This window comes from Hippocampus zosterae, chromosome 2 (assembly GCF_025434085.1).
Source record: "Hippocampus zosterae strain Florida chromosome 2, ASM2543408v3, whole genome shotgun sequence".
Lineage (NCBI taxonomy): Eukaryota > Metazoa > Chordata > Actinopteri > Syngnathiformes > Syngnathidae > Hippocampus > Hippocampus zosterae.
The window spans coordinates 20,064,222-20,089,455 of record NC_067452.1 but is presented as its reverse complement, the minus strand read 5'-3'; the positions used below and the strand labels follow the sequence as shown (position 1 = coordinate 20,089,455).

Sequence of the window (25,234 nt, the reverse complement as noted above, 5' to 3'; positions counted from 1 at the left end):
AAATGGTGGAACGAATATGTACAACATGGATTCACATGCATCACGGAACGTGATGGGACTCAGCATCCAATCTGCATGATTTGTCATGCCAAGTTGAGCAACTCTAGTCTCACACCGGCAAAATTGAAGGAAACACTTCTTGAATTTTTATTTTTTAGTAATGAAGGGTTCAATGTATGTGCATATGAACTGGTTGGGTTCGGTACCTCTAATAAGGTTAAGAACCACTGAATTAAATCAGTCATCAAAACAAAATGTGTGTCTATATTATTTCATCTTTTCACATTTCATGAAATTATGATATGTAAACTGCACTTTTGAAGCACAGAAGTTATTTAAACACTATTAAAACCAAATTATATACTCATACCTGTACATATAAAATATAAAGCCTAGCCAAAATAAAGTTGCTTTTTTTTCAATTACATTTGTGATGAGAAAGTTGCATTATTCTGCATTGCCATGGCGATTTGAAGTTAATTAATTCCGCCGTAATATGAATGTACTGTAAACGTTTCTGTACGGCGTGTGGTCAAGTCATTAATTTACTGAATGTTCCCATTGTGCGGTGGAACATGACATTTCACACTCTAAATACAGCGTTATTGTATCCTTCTCATTTTGTTGCCATGGCGATGGTGAGCCAAAATTTAACGCTTGTCATTGTGCTATTTAGGTCCATTGAAAATAAAATGAGTACAAGAAGGATTAGGGAAATGATCGCAATTATAGCTAGGGAAAAGAGGCCATGTTGGTATGCCTGTGTTACAAAGAAACACAAGACACATCATGTTGTCAATCCAAGTTTACATACAGCATTTGCATTCGCATGATCATGCCTCATCTCTAATTTAGCCCCAGCTTGAAACTGCATTCCTCCAATTCTCCTCCATCCCCTTTGTTTGGCGCTGATGATGTGACTAGATTTTGTGGACGCTGTGAGAGTCGTGTTGTTTTATTTTGTCTCTCCGATCGTCCGACACTGCCCCATATATGTCCCAAGTTTCTCTTTGGACACACAATGAGCTGCCTCTTTCATCTTCGTCCCTGTCACGCTGTGATCTGTGAGAGCATCGTTTGAGAGATACAATGGCTGATTGTGTACCTTTCATGTGAGACAAGAAATGCACAATATAGAGCAGGCTTAAAATTGTTTAGTACTGCAGACAAAAAAGTGGCTTTTAGATATCATTGTTGGACATAGAGTTGTTATCCTAGACCAGGGCTCGGGAACCCGAAATACTCAGAGACATTTGCATAAAAATAATAAGCCCCCCCCCTACCCCCAAATCACAGAGAGCCACAAAACCCTTTTGATATCAATGTTGAGGAGAACACGCTATACACTATATTGTCGTTTTTGTTACCCGAGTGGATTTTTTTTAAAGACCATTTCCTTTGTGAAATCACTGATCTGCTATCATTTTTATGTCTGTTTCAAACAAAAGCATTTTAACTCTAGAAAAAAAAGATGTTTGATGAAGGTGTGCTTTGAAAATTTTCAGGAAATGGAAGGCCAAACTAAAACGATCCTTCTGCAAAAATGCCATCTGCACCTGTGTTTCGTCATCATTAGCGTACAACACGTGCACCGTCAGTGGCAAGGCGTGTTGACGCCTGACACAAACGGACTATTACCCATCGGAATCCATTTGTCAACGGGTTGGAGAGGTGCTAACGGAGAATGGATGCCGACGAGTAGAATTTACTGCTGTGTAGCGTGCAGTCGGTTGCGGTGTACATTTCCAACATTTAATCACATGGACAAACTAAAGATTTGGAGACATTTTAAAGCACAGGAAAGACATAAAAGTAGCTTTCTGAAATTACTAAACGTAATACTGGGCTTGAAAGTTTTTGTATTGATCAAGTATTGTTATTATTTCTAGGCCTTCATTAGTGAATGAAGCCTATGATTCCAAAGTTCCTGAGGAAATGGGCATAATTCTGTTTTACGTGCCGATCGTGAAACGGGTATGACTCTCCTTTTATCATGGAATGTCCCTTCTCAATTATAAGCCAGCTAAGGTTGGACCTCTTATTGCTTGCAAACCAGGTGCAGACATTTGTGCCTCACACCTCAGGGCCTCTTTTCCCAGGCTGGAGAACAACTGCTGACCCCCCCTTTGTGTCGGAATTAATCTGCAGCGATTACATAATGGCAATGCTGTGGCCATTGGCAGGGTCTGACCACAGAATAACCTGTTGGCCTTCACGTTATTTTAATCCACAAATTATAGTGAGCCACATTCATCACAGGTTCCATCATAGAGGCAACCTTTTTGCACACCCTTGAGGTCACAGATGGGAAACTGGAATGCGAGACGGGGCGCGATTTTTTTTATCAGTGCTACTGCGGAGGAGCTGACCAGATGTGTGAAAAAATACTATTTTGAACGTGGCCAAAATGCTTGTATCCATGCAAAATACGTGCTCTTAATACATTTCATTTTTATCATACATTATTCAATGCATGCATAAAAGAATCAGTTTCCTAACACAGAAAAGGGTTTGAAGTAAACAACAAAATAACTACACACTGTATTTTTTTCCAGTGTCCAAAGAGCTCACTTGCACTACAATTACAATTCAAGGATAACAAAATGCTGAACAAGAAGCGAAGATTAAATGTGAGAACTTTTTTTGTTCCTTTTTTTCCCCTTCAAAAAAAAAACCTTCCATCCATTACCCGAACCGCTCAACCTCACAAGGGTCTCAGAGCTGCAGCTGATCCCAGCTGTCTCCAGTAGGCTGGGTACACTCTGAACTTCTTGCCAACCAATTCCAGCCACACATAGTCAAACAACCATTCGCGCTCACAATCACACCTACGGACAATTTGTGTTCCATGAGCCTGCCATGCATGTTAATTGAACATGGGGGAAAAAACGGAGTCCCTGTAGAAAACCTATGCAGGCACAGCGACACCATGCAAATTTCACACAGGAGGCCCCCAAAACCGGAATGGCACCCTGGACCTCTTTACTGTGGGACCGACATGTCAACCAGGCTGCCTTTATAAAAATCACTTCCACTAAGAAATACTCTGTCCTACATATTCTAAAACCGCAAAATCAAACATAAAACTACACTTAACTCCTGCATATTTGCAATTCGGTATTCACATTTTTTTTCTTTTTTGTGTGTTATTTTTGTATTTCAGAGATTTCATGGAATACTATGTGTGAACGTTTGTGTTTTTTTAAAAGTATTTTCTGGGTTAAAAAAAAAATCCCACCCCAAATAGTTTTGGTACAAAATCGAGCATGCATTTTGCACATATTTGTCAGTATTGAAAAGAGCATTTTTGTCATACGTCTGTTCGGGAAATGTGCGGTCCTATATGTTGCCCCCTAATAGCAGCGATGTAAAATTGTGGCCACCTCCAGAATTGAACTTGCCCATCCCTGTGCGAATTTGCATTTGCTTTGAAACAGGAGCACGGTGTCGCAATGACATGCTCACAATACTTCAAACCATTTTCAAGTGTACTTTGGGACTGTTGTCATTGCGGAGTTGTCAAAGTGGATCTGAATCGCCTGCTGCTACAACAACACCGTTTTGTGGCTTTTGTGCAAAGAGTCAGCAAAATTATCTATCATTCATTGTCTCACAAACATATTGGTTTATCGCAAACCATTACTTGCTTCCCATCTCCGTTGATGTTTGGACTGCAAACTCAGCGGAAGGTCCATCTTTGTGGATGAGCCTGCTGTGACTGGGGAAGAAAATACACTCTTCTTAGGTTGATACGCAAACACGTCGACATCCTCGAAAGTGCCATTGGTCTGCAAGCATTTGCATTTGTGCGCTGCAGTGTTTGCGCTTTGATTCAATAACTTTGTCTTGAGTAACGGATTGTTGCACGTGTCGGACGAGCTCATCTTGCCTTTAAGGCCTTTTACTTTTATGACTGCATCCATCTTCTCAGTCAGTTGACGCCACCTCCTCCTCACTCCTCCCACCAGTTCGCCGTGCGTGGGTCTGCTCATTCACCCTGTTAAAATCGATGTGTGCCTCGTTTGGTTGAATGGCAGGAAGTCTACCCCAACCATGTTTTTGTTTGGGGTTTTTTAATATTAATATTTATAAATATATTTAACGTGACAAATGCCAAAGGAAAGGGACATGCAATTCGCACAGAGCAGGTGGGTGTTGTTGTTGTTGTTTCCCCCAATTTATCTCTGGCAAACGAAAGATACCAGTCCTGTAAGGGAGTTTATGGAAAAATCCCGTTTGCACATGTGAGACAAACCACACCTTAATGACCACGCGTAGGGAGAGAAAGGAAAGCTGCGAGAAAGGAAAATGGCCATGCAGCGGAGATTAGAAAAATAACTATGAGATTAGGTACGGCAGGATTGCCAGCATGAGGGAAAAACAAGGTGAAGGCAAGGCAGAAAAAAATGGCTCAAGATGATCAGTTTTCCAGATTTGGGACCAAGGCATTATTTTGCACCTGCAGGCCTCGCACTTCTTAAGTTTCCATAAATATTGACACAATATCCAAGCAAATGGGATTTTTCTGATGCGGCGCTCCAGTTTGGACTCAATCTGGCCGAGAAATTTTGTGACGGAGGGTAAAGAATAATTGTGTGTGTGTGTGTGTGTGTGTGTGTGTGTGTGTGTGTGTGTGTGTGCGTGTGTGCACGTGCGTGTGTGTGTGTGTGTGTTGAGGGGGTGAAACGTGGCTGTCAACCCACTGGCTCCAAATTCCTTTCACATCCAGAAGTGGCGTTTGCAAGCAAGACCTGAATTTGTTCTATTCCAGCAGTTGATTGCACGGCCCTCATGATGAGCCCGTGATTTGGTGCATCCACGGGATATTGTTTGATTCAGTGATAGAATGGCCTTTTAGGCAAGTAACTGTCATTATCTTGCAGCTTCCGAACCTGACGTGAAAATAACTTGACAGGTATAGTGCACGATGATGCTTGTTTCGATTTCGGTAAAATAAATGAACATAAATTGAACAAAGAGGCTGATGGTTGCGGGGTTAATCAAATTCAGACAAAAACCAAAAGTGGCAGCTGGCATCGAAATATAGAAGGAACAATTGTAGCATTGTGAAATGTCACGTTTGCTCAATAAAGCGTGATCATCTTCATTGCATTGCTTGCTTTTTGATTTCAATAATTCTCTATTTATGTTCATATCTCATGCTGGATATTTGTGCGTCACTTGTCTGCCACCTTTTTATCTTCCCGCAAGGATCAGTTGGCTCGTCTTTGTTCCTGAGCATCAGTGAAGCTCCGAATAAGAAAACAACATCTTTGGTAATGATGATAAAAGCCCACCTAAACTTGTGATGGGAACGATCTGTCATCGCAGCGAAACCAAACAATCCAAACTAATGAGGCAGTGACTCAAAATACTGGCATGTTTTTTGTAACTAATAACGTTCATAGGGTTTTAATTTCAGTAATTCAACAAATTAAACACAAAAAAAGTTTAATTTTCACGCCAGACGCCTCAGGGGGTAATGAACTTTCATAGACTCAAACCTCGAGGCTCATTTAATTAATTAACCGACTGCATGAATCGCACACTCAGCCACTGTGATGAGCCACAAATTCCCACATTAAAAAAAAGTGGCTCGGTAACAGTGAAATCTTCGAAGGGAGCATTGCTACAAGCCCGCAGTTTCCTTCAGTCTTCAAAAAGCCAGATATCGCAGGTGTGATTGCACTTGCTTGACTTGCTTGGTGCATGTACGGTATTTGCAAGCCAGTGTGTCTTTGTGTGTGTTGAAACCACACTTGTATGCGGTTGTGATTAGATATGGATGGCTGAGTATAAGCCTCACTTTTTACTCGCAAGACCGGACAATAAGATTGTACATTTTGCTTAGGTGAAACAATGTCAAGACAAGCTGCAAAAAAATATCTTGCAAAAAAAGCATTTCACGCAGACAAACGTCGCGTAGCTTTCCGTTTCTCTGTGTGTGCATCGCCTGCGCCCGTGGCTGCCATGAAGCTCTTTAATGGAGGGCACAGACGCTTCTCCACCAGACCGCTGACTGCGCTCTGGGATCAGTGAAGGGCAACAGAGCGTTGTCCAGCTTTCATGTGCTCCACAAGAAGCTGTTGCCGTCACCAGGTCAACTCGTGCAGTGCACTGTATTAAAAAAATAGTCTTGGGGAGAGAGAATGCTGCACGGAGGACGATGCCATGGGCTGGATTGACAAATGGATAGATGGATGGTCATTGGCATTTGGTGCCTTGAGGCACGAGTGTCCCGCGTTTTTGAAGATACGGGCCAACATACAGCACATTTTTTACTTGGACTTGCGAGTGCAAACTTAAGCTGCACATACTGTATGGTAGCAGCAAATTTAATTCAAAGAGTGTGAAAAATTCATCCAAAAAGAGGCTTTGAGGTATTTTATCTCGCACCCAGTTGAAGCTCGCTGTTAAACATCCAAAGAAAAGAATAATGGTCATTGCCGTACTACTACAGCTGAAATATCCGAAAACACGTCTACTGAACAGTTTAAAGTTGGAACGGTTTGATTCGGTCCAAAAAAAAGGAGTAGAGGAGGAAAAACAAAACAAAACTGATCATTTTTTGTGGGAATTTTAATGGTGAAAATTTTGGCATGCTGAAAACCGTTCCTAAGGAGAATTGAATGTGCTGAACGACTAACGTTTCAAATAGGAAGAATTGGAATGTGCCATCAGAAATTGATGGTGAATTTAAGGTGGAAATGTTCTGAATTTTATGAAAAATGTGAATTTTTGGAACAAGAAAATGTGTAGCTCTGAAAAGCCAGAATTCTTGGAGTGTTTTGAAATGGGAATTATGTGAATCAGTGAATAAATGTTGAAATATAAGTTAGTAATGGCAAGAAAATGTGTGTGCAAAATGTGACATTTTGGACATGTGTGAATTTTGAAATTGGTTCCCAAGGTGAATTAAATGAGCTGAATAATTCTGTTTTGATGAATGTCTCATTGGGAATGAATTAGATGATTGGGGTGAAAATTTTGAAATAAGAAAAAAATGGTGTGACGTGAATAGTCTGAATATTTTGAAATTTGAATAAACTGAATCGGATGAAAAATGTGAAAGGACATGTAGGACAAGAAAGTGGTCTGAAAAAATGTTGAATGACAAAAGTTTGAAGGCCTGAGCCTTCACACAATTATCGCCCATAATTAATTGACCCATGAATATTTGCATCTCGGTCAGCAATATATTTCGACTTGAGCTGCGTTTCACTACGCCTTCATTTTATGTGGCTCCGAGCCTATTTCACTCATTTTGTGGACAGATGAAAACATGAAATTGAAAAGGGTTGACACTGGATTTTTCTCCTTCACTTTGTTTGCCATTTGTCAATGTCTTGTCATGCGGTTAACCACTAGATACAACAGATCTCAGCATTTTTTTAAACCAGAATAGTCTATTAGCGCAGTTAATGTCAATCGCCCGCAATGCATTGCATCAGTGAAGAAGCTACACAATCCCACAAAGGATGTCATTTGAAAGTCGTCCCTTTGCAAAGCTTTATTTGTGGTTCAAGCATCTCAAGGTTGTCGTTTAATCACAGTCTTTTGAGAGTTAATGGCATCGGTGCCTTCTTTTTGAACTAAAAAGTGACTTATCATCTTTGCGCATATGAACGCCTGATAGAGTCCCCTTTGTGCTTTTAAAAATTGCATCGAAACCGCTCTCCTCCTCCAGCAAATAGTGTCAGTGACCGGCTACTGTCCTAAGTTGGCAGCTGTGCGCCGCCGCAACTCCTCGAGCAGGTGTGCTTTCGGCTACCTTGAGGAGAATTGATCACCATTTGACTATTATTCACCGTGAGGGATTTACTTATTAAAAAAAAAAAAACTGTGGTTCCTTTGACTATTGATCAAGACTCACTTCGATCTCATTCTGGCTGTGGCAATGATCACCATCTTTCGCCCTCTTCTGCATCTTAGCATTTTTCAAATGCGAGAGCACTTCCTCCAATTGCAAGCTTTCTGTCAGTGCTGAATGGAGGTTCACTCAACCGTTTTATGCTCTGACATTGATAAGCTCCCTATTTGTTCTTGCCAATGTAGTAAAGTCCACATGAAAACTTTGTTTGTTTGTTTTTTCCTCCAGAGCAAATTGGTCAAAATATTGGTCTGTTTGCTACTTTCTGTACATGTCATCCTAAAGTAAACACGTTCTGGAGATGCCTTACTGTAATAGTGGGAAGCTGCAATACTTTCATGCCTCTTCAACGCACGTCATTCGCTGAAGAACTGCCTGACAAACTTGTCACAGATAGCAAGTCAATCTTTCTTCACGTACGCAGTTTACAAAGACGTCGGTCGTGTTCAATGCTTTTGCTTAAAAAAATTGCTTGGTGTGGACAACATCTTGGATTGGATTGGACTTGACAGACAGCAGGAAAACAGTACCCCAGTACATGCCTGGAAACAACATCAAGTCAGTTCAGCTGGAACTAACTATTTCTCTGTTTTTTTTTCTTCCCTCTCTGTTCTCTGTGTATCCCAGCCATCCTACAGGTTTCTATTTCCTTGAACAAGGTGGAGCTAAGTGTTGGAGAGTCCAAGTTCTTCATCTGCACAGGTACAAATGTCCCTGGTGTGTGTGTGTGTGTGTTCATGTGTGTGTGTGTGTGTGTGCGCGTGTGTGTGTGCGGTGCGTGTGTGTGGTATGTTTGGAGACTGGTTGTATCGGCACAGTAGGGGGTCTGTTTGTTCTTTTAATGACAGCTCCATCCTCCCCATATGGTGAGTGACATTTTGACCGCCAGTGTTTACTCCCCGTCATTGTTCTCCCTAAATGGTCATCAAGAGAGGCCGGCGCTGGCAGGTCCGACCCACCTCCCACTGCTTGCCTGTTCTCCTTTGCCAGCCCACGGACAAGCATAGCCTGAAAAGCGTGTTGGAGGCATGCGATAAGAAGCTCCTCCTCGACACTGCAGGCTGTCACGTTCAGTGCCGTCGCCATACTGCCAAATGGACGCCATAACCATTCCCACAAACAAAGTCTTCAATCCCCAAAATATAGCGGAGAATGTTTTTAGCATGCGAACAGCATGTTCGTTGCAGATGAACTAATTCCAATCATCAAATTCTAAAAAAACATTGTCAAAAGACTTTTCGAAAAGGACACAGTGTCACTCGTAGTTCCTTTCCAAAGTATTGCTGCATCTTACGGCCTTCTCGGTCCTTTTTGTAACTGCGTATCAACAGAAAGCAGTTTGACCACGTTGTCTTTTCATGCGCAGTGAAAAAAAAATCCATAAAAATGCTGATGGTGGATTCCAAAGCAAACAAACAAACCCAAACAGAATTTACAGTATTTGAACAAAAGCTGCAGGCAAGCGTGAGGGGAAATGCAAATAAGCGAATGCGATATATAAAAGGTCAAACTGAAATGAGCTAGCTAAACAATTCAGGAACAGGACAAAGGTGGACGGAGAGACCTGGAAGGATGACAGCTGGTACAAACTAAAACTAAAAACTTAAAGGTGGCACAGAATGAGAAATAGAAATTCATAGGAGTACTTCAAAGCTAACACTCTGATGAAAAGTATTTACTGGCAGGACAAGAAGACTGCGAAACAAACACAAGGGCAGCCAAACGCTGTGGCGATGGTAGTAAGCAAACAACAGTAACCCCACATCTTCCTTCAGTCTCTCCCGCATCTAAATACCCTGCCGATGTCATTCAGCGGCAGGTACGATGCAGGAAACTCCTTGGAAAGTGCAACAGTGAAAACAAAAAGCCCAACAAAAATAAAATGAGGACAAGAGCAAAATATAATTCTCATGAAAACGTATTCATAGACTTACCCTGACAAATGCTTGATCTGAGTTTGTAGCAAGAGTGATTAAATAAAATGTGGTGTTCAGCAAACAAGAGCTGCTAATCATTCAATAAAATTATTGAGCTTGGCTCACACTAAAGAGCATTTATGTGATGTTGAACAACAAAGGGTCCAGTGAAGCGAGAGGCTCAGCGTGACAGATATGGAGGTGGTTAAACTGACATTATGGTATGTGTAACCTCTCCAATTACTGCAGTGGCATCTCGCCAGAACAAGCGTCAGCTGCTGAAACACATCAGAGGTGTTCGCAAAATGCATGTTTGCCTTTGCTTTATATGAACTCAACTAGGGTGCAACGTGACAACAAGATTAGTCGGGCAAAACTTTTGTGTGATGAGCTGTCAGATTTTGTTAGTTTATATAATGCTGCTTTAGGTCTCAGCATACACTGCAAAGAAGATATTTCATGTTCAAACTGATAAAGTAGGATTATTCTTGTTTTTAACTTTGAATTTTATCGCTGCAACGCACTTCAAAAAAACCTGCTGGGATGGGGTCATATTTAGCGCTGTGTTACATGACCTTTTCTTTTAACAATATATGTTGGGGAACTGAACAAAAGCTTTGTAGGCGAAATTCTTTCCCATTCTTGCTTGGTGTGCAGCTTCAAGCAGTTCAACAGTCCAAGGTCTCCGTTGTCGTATTTTCTAATACTACTACTAATATAATAATTTATAATAATGTCATAATTCATAATGTGCCACACATTTTCAATGGAAGACAGGTCTGGACTGCAGGCAGGCCAGTCTAGAGTACTTACACTCTTATAGTACGAAGCCACATGCCTGTGACATGTGCAGAATGGGGTTTGGCATTGTCTTGATGAAGTAAGCAGGGGTGTCTGTGAAAAAGGCAACACAGCCTCATATCAACACAGATGCTGCTTTTTGAACATTGCGTCCATAACAATTTCCAAAAATAATTTCAACTGTAGACTTATCCACGTTTCAACAGTCCATCTTACATGACTTCTGGCCCAGAGAAGCCGTCAGTGTTTTCTGGGTCTTGTTTGCTTGTGAATGACTGAGCAATTAAAGGAAGCTGAATACCCAACCATGGACCCGCCTGTTCACCAAACAAGTGTTTGATGAGCAATCCTCAACTTTTTCAAAAAAAAAAGAAAGGTTATCAGTCTGATCATTAAATATTCAATAAAATGTTGAGTGAATATGATTTGCAAATCATTGTATTCTATTTTTATTGATGTTTAACACAACGTCCCAACATTCATTGGAATTGGGTTTGCATTACAAGCTGGCTCATGTCCTTGTAATTAACAATCCTATTCATCAGCTATTTCCAACTGTCAGCTGTCAGGGTGCTGTGGCGCGAAAGAAACCCAATCAATAATAATGGGAGAGCTTATGCAGATTTGAAGAGATGTCTGACAGGGTTTTCCACAAGTTGTGAAGACAGGAAAGGGCATGGATGGGTGTGAAAAACAACGCAGCATGCAACACATCTTGTCATATTCTCTGTGAATTAAGAGTCATCATGGGAGTGGTGTCAACTTTAACATACCTAACTGTCACATTGTGTGTGAAATGTGATAGGATGAGAACAGGTATGTTGCGACATACCGTATATCAGCGGGAAGCCAGGATGCTGAGCAAAATAAAATATTCAAGCCCATCTTTGGTTATGTCATCCTATTTGTTGTTAATGAGTGGCAAGCACACGCGCCAAGGATGTGATGTGACATGAGAAGACATTAGCTGTCTCGCAGAGATCAGTGAGGGAGCTGAATCGAATGTCAATTTCAGCCATTTTTAGCCTGTCAAATCGAGCCAGAGTGACATGAACCCAATATAGTATTATCGGTGAAATTTGACTTAACCCGAAGTTGATTGTCAAAGTAAACATAAAACAAGGAGACTTATACGCTGTGTATTTAACAATCACATTAGTCTGTTGTGTAATGCCAGTCCATAACAATAAATGCCATAGATGGGCTCGTGAATAGCATCCATGTGCCGGCGTTATAACGCTATAAGCAATGCATTAAACAAAATATTGCCCGAACCTATTGTCAGATCCTGCTTACCTATCGGACTTTTGGGAAAGTCCTGGCCGACTCTCCGTTCAAAGAGTTGAAACTCCCCTTGCCCCTCTCCCGCTCTAACACGGTCACCGGAGGGGATGGTAATATTCGTAAGCGTATAGGGACTCGTTCTCGCTACCACGCTTTTAAGAAGTCAGTCCTGCCCATTCATCCACCTTTTTTGAGTAAACTTAGTAGAAATAAGGTGAACGTAGGGCCATTTCCTTTTTTTGGTAGATATGGTGCATTTGTTAAGACTTTTTTGTGATGTTTACTGTCTTTGGGAAGACCGTAAGGATTCATTTATAATGTGATACAAAGCCGGAGTAACTACCGGTACTTAGATTCCTTAGGAGCAACAACCATTCTTTCATTTAAGAGAAGGTGAGTGTGTCATAAAATAATAAAGATGACAAGAATCAATGAAATTTATATTTTTAAACGATTTAGTAGTGAAGAAGAAATGTAAACAATAATCATCAATAAAATAAGATGGAGCGTATTGAGGTGATAATTATCAAAATGTGAAAATGCTTCCAGCAACAAATGAAATCGACTAGCGACATATCACCATTGATTTACTTTAGTCATCGAAGGTGATATCAAATACTGGAAATGTTTGTTACTTCCACCATTTTGAGCAAGGAGAGAGTATGGTCGTCTTCCAAGCATAAGCTTGGAGCAATATTTATTTCCTTACGAAGAAGTTGTTTTTTCTTGGCTTTGCAGCGATTGGCGAGCCGGTGAGGCTGGAGTGGTACAATCCTCAAGGAGAGCGCATCGTGGCCTCCAAGCGCATGGCTCTGCACACAGAGACATCGCGATCCCGCCTTATCATCTACAACGCCATTGTTGAGGATGCCGGAATCTACCGCTGCCAGGCCACTGAAGCCAACGGTCGCACGGCAGAGGCCTCCGTGGTGCTGGAGATTTACCGTAAGGTCGACGCGTCGCACACATTTCTGTATTTATTGCACAGAGCGTGACATGAAGATATAATGCCCTTTAAACACGCTTGCTAATAATCATGTTGCCACTCAATAAATCTGCATATTTTAGTGATTTGGAAACTGTTTATGTGCACGTGTAAGATTATGTGTGTGTATGGTCCCTCTTTGTCTTGTAATTAAAGTATAATGACTTTTAGCCATGCCATGGGACTCTGATCCTGCATGGCACAATGAGGGATATGCCACGGAGGCCAGCCTTCCTTGCTGTCCCAGCACTATTTCCCAACAAAGAAATGTAATGTTATGAGACACAAAGGTAGAGAGGAAGTGAAGTATTGTGCAGTATTTACAGAAAAAATTTCACAGTGAGGGCGGTATCGTTAAAGCTAACTCTGAGTAGGCCCTTGCATTTGTAGTGTGGAGGCGACGGAATATATGACCTTTTCAAGGTTTGTGGTATGTTCTAGTGAATAAAGAACATATTATACTAGGATGATTTGGGAGAATAATTTTTCGTGATGAGCAATTTATCCTACTTTAATCGAGATTTAGATTTTGGCTTACCATGATCATAAAATCACGAGAATAAAACAAAAACGCTGAATGTGCCATTTATGTTGCCGTGTCTATGCAAGTTCCTGACATTGTGAACGTACCTTGAAGGGACTGTGTTTCTTGTGCAGCAAGCATGTCACATGTATGTGATTTGAATTGTTTAGTGACACCACAGTTAGAGTATCGAGCTGCAGCAATCGAAGATTTTGGTATTTGTATGTTCAACTAAAAATTACAATGGAATATTCAGGTATTCGGACAAAAATAAAAACATCTTTTTTTGTGCTTTGTTAAAGACAGAGAAGGCAAAAAAAAACCCCCACCTTTCAACATTATAATAAACGGCCAACTGGTTTTCGTTTTTACATAATAAACATTTTATAATTACGTTTAAATTGTCCATAGCAGCGCACTATTTTCCTCTGGAGAAGCAGTGTGAAAATTTAGACAAATCTCTCGCCATGAATTTCGGCCTATGAGACAAAGTGACGTCTGAAACAACACTTGAGTAAGCCTGGTTTATTAAATAGTGATCAGTGGGATCAGCAACTGTGTCAGGCTTTCAGCCTCAAAAGTTTGCACAGTCATTAACATGTGAGGGTCTAGCGTGGTTAGCTGGGCTCGCTGCACTAGCCATGCTAGCAGCGCTCAAGTTAATTGACATAAATGACACTGCAATACAGTGTCAGCGTAATTAAGTCTTGTATTTTTTTCGTGCCTTTAATTATTGAAGGTTATTGCAGGACAACGTTGTTGTTGTCAAATGCAGCAACGGTTTGTGACGGAAATAAAACATGCCGCAAACACGGTCTTGAAGTCAGCCATTTCACTGTGTCACACTGACGGTGTTACAACTTCAAAATAACATTTTTCTGGTCATTTAGGACCACATATTTTTGGTAAGCAACGGTTATTTTATAAGGCATGATTCATTTTAAAAACATCGCCAGCGCTAGTGCTAAAATTAAACTCAACCCCATTGACATGCTAATCGAAAATTTGCATACATTTCCAGGAATTATTTCCCTTCAAATAACCAATCACCAAACACAAACACGCCTGTAAAATAAGACTACCTGTACTCAAAGGCACAAATTCTTCCCAATCTGTGGAAGATACGTAACATTAATTGAATTCAAGCCCAACTTCTTGTACGCTCATTTTCTCACTGTAAAGCACACAGAGTAGGAACAGCTGGTATTTATTTTTTATTATTATTTTTTTTTTACCAACACATATTTCCAGCTGAAATGGTATGAGGTCCCATGTTAGCCCAGTAAGTTCCAAGTCTTGTGAAAATTTAAATAGAAACCAAAATAGGATAAAATAAATATGAGATAGCGATGAAGGGAGGCACTTCTTCACGGTTCGTATGTTTGCAAAGATGCAAGGTAGCAAAGATGTGGCTGCATCAGAATGAAAACGCCCGAGGCTTGAATATCACATGATAAGTGATGATTTACGAGGAAACATTTGCATTTGACAAAAAGAATTGAATATTCAAGAGCAACGTGTTCAAGACGCAAAGATTAAAGGGCTTCATGGTATCACGACGGTTTCAAGCTGGGGTTTTTTTTGTAGTTAAATAAATGTTTATTTATGAGATCAATGAAAAATCGTTTTTAATAATTGTGGTTTGGATATCAATCAAAATAATCATGCCACACTGAAAAAAGGTACAGTGAGGCGTTGGGATTCTTTTCTTTTTTTCAGATTCTGATTTCTGTTTTTCAAGAAAGCTTTTTTTTCCTTTGATTTGAAATACTGTACAAAGTATTTGTAAAACGTTTCCATGTGTGAGTTATTAGAGAGCAACTGATGCAATTGCATTTTATTTCCATGTGCTGAAAAGAAAATGTATCGTTGTTAATTGTAACAGTTGTTAATTGTAAGATTATGGCAAATCAGGGGGAAGATATGATGTTCCAGCTATCGAAACAATTATGTTTTTTCAATATTTGGGACATTTTAAAGATGAACAAGGTCATTTTTGAAGAAAATACCACCAAGAAATGTGGGGTATGACATCAGCTACTGCTTACCTAATATACTACTAATATACTACCCTAATATTGTGTAATAGATGCATGTTAACATGCAATTCATTTTAACCTATACTACACTCAAATACACACGTTTGCAACTTAATACATGCTCACCTTTTTCATCCTCTTTCCATAAGCTGTTTGGGGAGACATCACAGCCTCAATCTGACCTGCCGCTGCCAGCTCAAAAAAAAACATGGTTTCCATAGCAACCAACCTTCAATTGCTCCAGCCCTCGACGTACACCTACATGAAAGTCTACCTGAAGCCTCAGCCGCTGAGCCAGCCAAAGACCCCTCAGGCAACAGGCCAGCCTGGACACGACTCAGTGTTTGACATGAAATTCATTGCCGCTATGAAGAAAAGTGTCAACTTCCTGTCATCGGGATCTGACAACTCCATGACAGCTGCTTCTAATCATTCTGCCCTGACTGGCACCTGCATCTGGGAAAGAAACATGGCCTGGCACAACCCACACAGCGGTGCAGACAGCTTGAGTTGTGTTATTGTTGGCTACTATTAAAAGGGGCTACTGTAAACAAAGTAGGCCAATGACAATGGGATTGAATCAGTTGAGAAAAGCAGTTGCTGCTCATGCTCTCAGACTGATTTGCAGACCAACACAACGAAGTTTCTCACTTCTTGTGTCTGTGTGTGCGGCATACTGCTGCTAAGGGAAAGGATGTCTCCCCCTCTGCGGCGCCGCTCGACTGGAGGATGGGGAAGCAAACAAAAGAAATGAGCCTTTGAGCCCTACACAGCAGCACAAGCAGCAAATAAGAGGACGAACAGGAGAGATAAATCACAAGAAAGCACTGGAATGAATGACAAATACGTGCGGTGGCTTGAAGTTAATGACAGTAGTGACAGGCCAGACACGTGCGCAGGCGGATGGTGCAGTCGGTGGGAAAGCAGCTTGACATAAATCAAGCAGCAAAATGCTAATGCGGTAGCCTGTTAATGGAGAAGACTGATACCGGAGCATTGCTTGATTAATGTGTGGCTTACAAATGCCACTCACAGGTGATAGCAGAGGGTTGCATGCCAGTGTGAAGAAGAGCAAGTCTTGGATAGAGCTGTCACTATAGATTTTTTTAAAATTGATTATTCAATCCAATAATCGAATAATCTGATGGATTTGCACCCTTTGTGCTATATGCCAATTCCCAGCCACCACCGGTCAGAAACCTGGGGAGAAAAGTGTTGGTTGTGTCAGGAAGGGCATCGTGTTAAAAACTGCACCAAATATATCATTGCTGTGGCGACCCCTGACATGTAAAAGTGCATTACTTGACTGTAATATAAATTTCCACCACCAGTGGGTGCTAACTATCTATAAAGGGTCCTGAACATTTTTTTTAAATACTCCTTGAGTATACGTAATCGAGTATGTATGTAAACATCTCTGTGGATGCCGATAGTGCCTGTGAATTGCATGTCAATATATTTTTGTGGTCGACTTGTCAGACTTAGTCACTTTTTTTATCCCCAGTCCAAGTCTTGGCTCACCAGACTAGTGATTTAAGCGTTTCCAAGCCTTAAGATGTTGTACGGTACTGTATGTAGGGATACACTGCAATTGACAGTGTGCTTGAAGAGTGAAGTGTCCTTCTTACGTTTGTTTTTAATTTTGGTCCACAAATTCAGTCAAAATGGAATGAGCTTGTATTTAATTTTGATGAGTGGAAAAGCACACATCAACACAAAGTACCAAAGTGTCAAGGATGAAGACCTAATTAAGGTCGAATGGCAACTGCCAAACCAGATCCCTAATTTATAAATCAATTGATTGAAGAGGTCTGCCCAAATAATTTTATCCAAAATATATTTATCTGAGCTTTTCAATGAGTCACAATGTGTGCACATTTGACCCTTTTTTTAAAATGTCGTCTTTGTTTCTACAATGAACTTAATATTTGACTGCTTGTTGAATGTTGATGAAAAACAATCTTGTTTGATCTTGCAGAAAAGCTGACTTTTCGAGACATTCAGTCGCCGCAGGAGTTCCGCTATGGTGACACGGCGGAGGTGGTTTGTGATGTCATCAGTTCGCCGGTGCCGGAGGTCATGTGGTCCTACCAGGGCAGGGAGATTGTTGAGGAGCACCACAGTAAGTGAAAAGAAATGTGATCTTGCAGAGAATCTGACATTTTGCGACATTCGGTTTTTGCGCTGTGGCAGAACTCCTAACAGTTCTCAAATGCACTGTTTATGTTCAATGGAAACACAACTACATTTGGATGAGAATTAAGCCTTTTATACACCCTGTAACCTGATAACATGATAACCTGTCCACTGTCGTAACCGCAGTCCCAAAAAGGGTTAATTTGACATCCTAACAATTACTTTCCCCAAATTACTGTAGTTCCGATTTTTCCAGATGACGAAATTTGTGCTCGCCGAAAAGATGCGTGAATACGCCAAAGTTGTCTCTGAAATGTTATTTCCCGGGTCTGTATTGACGGGTTATGGGTTAAGGGAGTCAGAAAGAAAAATTAACATTGAAAGCGGAATTAACAGAATGGACTGAAGAAAAGATATGATTGGTCTCATGCATATGGAAAAGTTAGTCCCCCTGTTAGTAAAAAACAAATTAAATAAATATAGTACTTCTTTACTAGAGATTGTTCATTTCTCTGATTTGTTCAGATTTGAAATATTTTCACTTGGGAAATAGGATTATGCCAATCCTCTGTCAAACTATTACCGTCATTAAACCTTGATCGTATTGTCGAGGCAAACCCAGTTCGTCTTTACTATCTCTGAAATATTTTGTGACGGCATCACATGTTTAGTGTGAAAGAGGTGATCACCAAGTTTTCATGAGACCTCAGAAATGTAGCTTTCAAACTCTGAATTGTACAATTGCGTCCATGATTTTTGAGGTTGCTCTCAAAATGTAGTCTGACTTTTTTTTAGCATTTTATAGAGAAATGCGAAAGCGTTGCCGCCACAATGAAAGTGTTTATCTCTGTCGACGTTATCAGGTGAACGTGTGCAAAAGAAGATTGACAGGGAGAGTAGCGTGGCAATTTTCTTTTGTAATTTTCATACACATGCTTATCAGGCTTCTCTTGTCTGTCTGTTTCTTTGCTTGTTTTTTTCCCCCCCTTGTGTGGTGCAGGCAGGCTCAAAGTGCTGACAAACAACAGCCTGCAGATCCACCATGTGACCAAAGCAGACGAGGGCGTGTACCGCTGCGAGGCCAGCGTGGAGGCTCGCGGTGAGATCGACTTTGTGGATATCGCTGTCGTGGTCAACGGTGAGTTCGATCAATGTCAAGACTACCAGATATGTCTGCACAAAGAGAACAGAAATGGTCCGAGTGCTTGTCTCCTGGCGTTTTTGTTTTTTTTATTCCATAGAGACTTGTGGCTCTAAAAAAAATAAATAAATCAACTCATTTGGATTCTGTCTGTGCCCCCCTACCTCATGTAGTATCAGGCCCCCCAAAAAGCACGAATAATGTTCGATATTGCTCAGAACTTAGACTTGGAAAAGCTTGTGCATTGATTTGCGACACATGGCTGCAACAATCGCAGTGTTTGACTGAGACAAAATTGGTTGTGTGTTGGTCGAGGTTTTAAAAGAACGTCGCTTTGCTTCCGTTCCACCGGCACTTTATTGTAAGCATGTGTTAAAAATTGTTGGTGGGGCAGAAACTCAGAATGTCCAAATGTTGCCAATTTCACACTTTTTCGACATCATTGAATTGTCCTCACATGGTGTCTTATTTTCTATGCATTTATTAACCAGCATTGAAAATTGCTTAAGAACAATTCTATGAACTCTCTTGGACACTTCAACTGACTGAAAATTGTTGTCAAACTGATTTTTAGACAATATCTAGTAAAAGTAGTAGGTGAGAGACATTGAAAAAGTAACCTGTTCTGTAGAAAGCGGATACGTGTAATGCTTTGGTGAAGAAATTTAGTTGCAGATGGGGGTTTTTTTTCCACAATTACACTGTTTAAGTCAGCACAGTGTTTATTTATTGCATCGTTCGTGGGTCTCAGACTTTTGAAAGAGCATTTCGGAAGATGACATAAACACAGTTGTTTGCTATTTTGCTCATGTCTTTGTGTGGTGTTGGGGGTCGATGCGAGCACAGCCTTTGATGTGGATGGCGAGTGCTCCTTATTGTAATCTCCCTTTATAATCCTTCATTCATTCATTCATTTTCTGATCCACTTATCCTCACAAGGGTTGCAGGAGGCACTGGAGCCTATGCCAGCCGTCTTCGGGCAGTAGGTGGGGGACACCCTAACCGGTTGCCAGCCAATCGTACAGGCACACAGAGACGAACAACCATCTGCACTCACACTCACACCTAGGGACAATTTGGAGTGTTCAATCTGCCTGCCATGCATGTTTTTGGAATGTGGGAGGAAACCGGAGTACCCAGAGAAAACCCACACAGGCCCGGAGAGAATATGCAAACGCCACACAGGGAGGTCGGAGCTGGAATTGAACCTGGTACCTATGTACTGTGAAGTCATGCTAACCACTGGACCAGCAGGCCGCCCCTTTATAAGGGGTGTTCACACGGCAACATTTGCTCCGATGCTACGCCGGCGCTGCGCCAGTGGAGCGGTCACATGTGCAAATTTGCTCCGGGGTAGCCCCAGAAAACAGCTTACACTGGAGCAAATTTGATCCACCTCAAGTCTAGTCTCCAGTGGATCATTGATGACAGGGGGGCGTGGGAGGTAGTTGTCTTGACGAGGAGGGTCAATCAACCTGAGGGCAAGGCTGCACAACACCCCGGGAAGGAATCGCGCAGAAAAGCTGCAATACGCCTTTCATCCGCTGCATTAAATAGAGGAATAGGCTAAAACATGTCTCAGATGTGACATTCATCAATATATATACATAAGCGGCTGGATAGCTCAGTTGGTAAGGCTTCGGTTTGGCATACGGGAGACGGTGGTTCGAATCCCGCTTGGGGGCAAAAAATGAGCACATAACACCATCCAGTGTGGGTCCTTGGGCAAGATCCTTCACGCTAATTCCTACCTCATACAATAATGAGAGACAATAAAATGAATGACATGCCGGCTCAGACGTCGCGTGGCCAAACAAGGTCTGCGTCAGGTGCTGGGGAACCAGAGCACCTTGATGAAAAATGGGCTACTGGAACAAAGCGCAGATGGGCGAGATGCGATAACATGGCTCTGTTGGAATACTACTACTCAAGCGCAGATGGGCGAGATGCGATAACATGGCTCTGTTGGAATACTACTACTCAAGCAATCCGAGTCAGAGGGGTTACATGCAGAGAATGTGGGCTAAATGGTTAAAACCCACAATCACGGTTGACCACGAAACAACTAGTAGCTCAGTGTTCCAACATCCACAAACGGCAACTGCTGTCACAACTTGAGCTCGATGAGGTACAACGCAGGTTCCATGGTGAAGGGCCCCAGGCTGCCAGATCAGAGGAGGAGGTCATACCAGAGATTGGGAGGCAAACCCCAATGAATGAAATGCTGAGCGAGGCATCAACTGACCTGAAAGCTAAGATCGTGGCGAGAATGAAAGCTGGGCAACCTAAAAACCCATTGCAACGGCTATGTGAAGTACCACCTGAAAGTCTCATGGAAAGTGTGAATGCAGCACTGAGGGCGATCCCTACCGTAACGATCACGGAAACCAATGAGCTGATATACGCTTCAGCATCAGTGATCCTTGAGATGCTTGGCTATAAGAGCAACCATGGAAGCCATGAGATACGTTACCCACCATGGAAAAGACGGTTCGAGGCTAAGATCAAGGCGGCTCGGAAAGATGTGAGTCAATTGACGGAGGCCCAGAGAGGTGTGATGAAAAGGCCGATACCCGAGAGGTTACATCCAGATGACCATACCTGAAGCACTCGAAACTGCCAAACAAAGGCTCCAAGCCTCGTCCAGCCGCCTAAAGCGGTACACGAAAGAGAATGAGGCCAGACGAATAAACAGACTGTTCGCAACACAACCTGCGAAAGTGTACGCTCAGTGGCAGGGTCCTAACAACATAGCTGACCCACCAAGACTGGAAACTGAAAAGTACTGGAAAGGCATATGGGAGAAGGAGGTTGCACATAACAGCAGTGCACAATGGCTGGTGACCCTGAGAGAGGAGCACAGCAACCTTCCTGGACAGAACCCAGTTACCATAACAGTGGCAGACATACAGGAAAGAGTCTCAGATATGAAGAACTGGGCAGCACCAGGCCCGGACATGGTCCACATACTACTGGCTAAAGAAACTCACAGCACTCCATGAGCCCCGAGCAGCACAAATGAACCAGCTGCTGAGGGATTGGGCTCACCCAGGATGGCTAACCGGAGGGCGAACGATCCTGATCATGAAGGATCCCACAAAGGGTGCAGTCCCATCCAACTATCGGCCAATAACCTGTCTCTCCACAACATGGAAGCTCATGCCAGGCATCATTGCGGCTAAGATAAGTGGACACATGGATCAATACATGAGCGAAGCACAGAAGGGCATTGGTAGAGATATCAAAGGAGCCAAACATCAGCTCCTGGTTGACAGAATAGTCGCACAAGACTGCAGATCCCAACGTACCAACCTGTGCAGTCTGGATTGATTAAGATAAGATATCCTTTATTTGTCCCGCAATGGGGAAATTACAATCAGAATTAAGAAAGGAAAAATGCTGGGTAGGGAGAGGGAAAAAAAACATGCTCGAACTATCCTCTTCCGAGGATAATTTAAGTCCAGTATAAAAAAAAGACCCTAGCACATGAATAAGCATATGACAGTTAGAACAAGTCACAAAACATAACATGTATAAAGGGGAGGATGAATGGGAAGGGGGCGGGGGGGAACCGCGACGCGGCCGAAAATGACCAGCTGCACGGTCACCGTTGCGCTGCGCATTATCGAACCACGTCACGGGGGAATAAGAATCGGAGCGATGAAGACGGTGATAACAAGGATGTGTATGTGCGTGTGCTTGTCCAGTCGTGTATGTGTATGCGTGTACAGGTCATAACTGCTTCGTCGAGGTCTGCTCATCATGAAGACAGTCCCGGCCCATGGCCGAGAAGGAGGGGGGTGGTGGTGGGGGCCCTAGACTCCATGCGTATTTCCATCCAGGGGAAAGGCCAGATAGCGTTGTTTGTTTTAGAGAGACGGCCGCCAACAATTCCAGACAGCCTTGAGTCCTTGGTCTGTATCTCCTCACTGGCGCTAATCATTCAGATCCGAAAATTCTTTCGCAGCGTGGATTCCAACGTCTCTATGGTATTTTCAATCGCGCGGAGTCGCTCCAAAACCGCAAAGTCGCAAAAGTCGCAACAATATTGCGGTTGGGCTCAGTCACCGCTTGAGTCTGAGTGTTGGACATTCGCGCCAAGCCATCCAGAGTGACCGGCAGCTTCTTCACTTCCAATAGAACCGCTCCCGTCGGTTGAATTTTGCGATAGAACATCAAGCTGCCAACACCAAACAGCAGCATACCTGTTATCAAAAGGCCAATGATGTAGATGTCTTCCACATCCTCCACGGACAGTACTGTCAGGCACACCGGTTTCCACTTTCTCCATGGATCCAGGCCGTATCCGGCAGCAAGTTCCCCGGAGGGCAAGCAGGCTCCCCACTGCCCGCTCTTTCCGTCAAAAAAATTTTGTCGATTACATCGAGAGACCAGCCAACTAATTCCATGGTTAGTTCTTCGGATGAAAACACGGTAGGAGGCTAGGGAAAAAAAGTTGGACAAAGACAGCACAAAAGACTAAGTGGCGAGCAGGGGAAAAAAAAAGGTGGGAGGGCCGGGGAGCTGTGCAAAAAGCGTCCGCCTTCGTCGAGAGCCAAGCAGAAAGCTATTACAAGAAAGCCTGTGACTCGATGCCACACACATGGATCACTGAATGCTTGGAGTTGTATAAGGTGAACAGGACCCTAAGAGCCTTCGTTGCAAACTTGATGAGGATGTGGAAAACCACACTTTAAGCCAATGGCAAGCCACTTACCCAAGTGTCCATCAAATGTGGCATATACCAAGGTGGATGTACTCTCCCCACTGCTGTTCTGCATAGGACTGAACCCCCTAAGCCAAGTAATCACCAAGACAGGCTATTTTTACCGCCTCAGAAATGGAGCTACAATCAGTCACCTCCACCATGGATGACATAAAGCTGTATGCTAAGAGCGAAAGGGACATAGACTCGCTGATCTACACAAGCAGGATCTACAGCAGCGACATCGGTATGCCATTTAGGGCTTGAGAAATGTAGTCGGATTGTGACTAAGAGAGGAAAGGTAGTCCGCACTGAAGGGGTCTCACTCCCTGAAGGAACAATAGCAGACATTGAGGACAGCTCCAAGTACCTCGGTATACCACAAGCCAATGGCAACCTCGGATTGGCAACAAGGAAAGCGGCTACGGCCAAATACCTCCAGCGAGTGAGGCAAGTCCTAAGAAGCCAGCTCAGTGGCAAGAATAAGACCCGGGCAACAAACAGCTATGCCATGCCAGTGATCAGATACCCTGCAGGAATAATAAGGTGACCAAAGGAAGAGATTCAGACCACGGACGTTAAGACCCAGAAAGATCCTAACCATGCATGGAGGGTTCCATCCCAAATCTAGCACCCTGAGACTGTACGCAAGCCGAAAGGAAGGAGGCCAGGGACTAGTGAGTGTGAGAGCCACTGTCCAGGATGAAACATCCAAGCTCCATGAATACATCAAGGAGAAGGCTTCAACGGATGACGTACTCAGAGAATGTCTCAGACAATGGGGAACAGAGGATGAGGCGCTGGAAGGGGGACCATCATGGGAGGACAAGCCCCTACACGGGATGTACCACCGGACCATAACTGAAGTGGCCGATCTCAAGAAGTCCTATCAGTGGCTAGAGAGCGCTGGCCTGAAGGACAGCACAGAGGCACTCATCCTGGCTGCTCAGGAGCAGGCCCTGAGCACCAGAGCCATTGAGGCGCAGATATACCACACCAGACCCGAGGTGTAGGTTGTGCAAAGAGGCACCTGAGACGATCCAACACATACCTGCAGGGTGTAAGATGCTGGCAGGGAAAGCCTACATGGAACACCATAACCAGGTGGCATAATCTACTGAAACATCTGTGTCGAGTATGGACTGGAAACCCCAAGGTCAAAATGGGAAACACCTCTGAAGGTGGTGGAGAATGACAGAGCGAAGATCCTGTGGGACTTCCAGATCCAGACTGAAAAAGATGGTAATGGCGAACCAACCAGATATCGTGATCATAGATAAAGGGCAGAGGAAAGCCGTTGTAGCAGATGTCGCAGTCCCAAGTGATGGAAACATCAGAAAGAAGGAACACGAGAAACTCGAGAAATACCAAAGGCTCAGAGAGGAGCTAGAGAGAGCCTGGAAGGTAAAGGTGACAGTCGTGCCTGTGGTGGTAGGAGCACTCGGGGCAGTGACCCCCAAACTAGATGAGTGGTTGTAAAAGATCCCGGGAACAACATCGGACATCTCAGTCCAGAAATGTGCATTGCTGGGAACAGCAAGGATACTGCGCAGAAACCTCAAGCTTCCTGGCCTCTGGTAGAGGCCCCGAGCTGAATGAGGGACGGAGACGAGGAATTTATTTATTATATTTATTATATATATATATTTTAATAAGTGGCCCGGTAGTCCAGTGGTTAGCACGTCGGCTTCACAGTGCAGAGGTACCGGGTTCGATTCCAGCTCCGGCCTCCCTGTGTGGAGTTTGCATGTTCTCCCCGGGTTTTCTCCGGGTACTCTGGTTTCCTCCCACATTCCAAAAACATGCGTGGCAGGCTGATTGAACACTCTGAATT

General features: G+C 42.9%; 1 protein-coding gene across 5 annotated transcripts in view; it reads left to right on the top strand.

Annotated features, from left to right (window-relative positions):
* Positions 1-25,234, top strand: part of LOC127595426 (neural cell adhesion molecule 2-like) — a 188,390-nt gene that overhangs the window by 118,375 nt on the left and 44,781 nt on the right. For all 5 annotated transcript variants that reach the window (XM_052056915.1, XM_052056918.1, XM_052056913.1 and 2 more), the window contains exons 2-5: positions 8,498-8,572; positions 12,610-12,816; positions 17,397-17,540; positions 18,555-18,692. In XM_052056915.1, the coding sequence (XP_051912875.1) occupies positions 8,498-8,572; positions 12,610-12,816; positions 17,397-17,540; positions 18,555-18,692 (564 nt within the window). The remainder of the gene's footprint in view (positions 1-8,497; positions 8,573-12,609; positions 12,817-17,396; positions 17,541-18,554; positions 18,693-25,234) is intronic.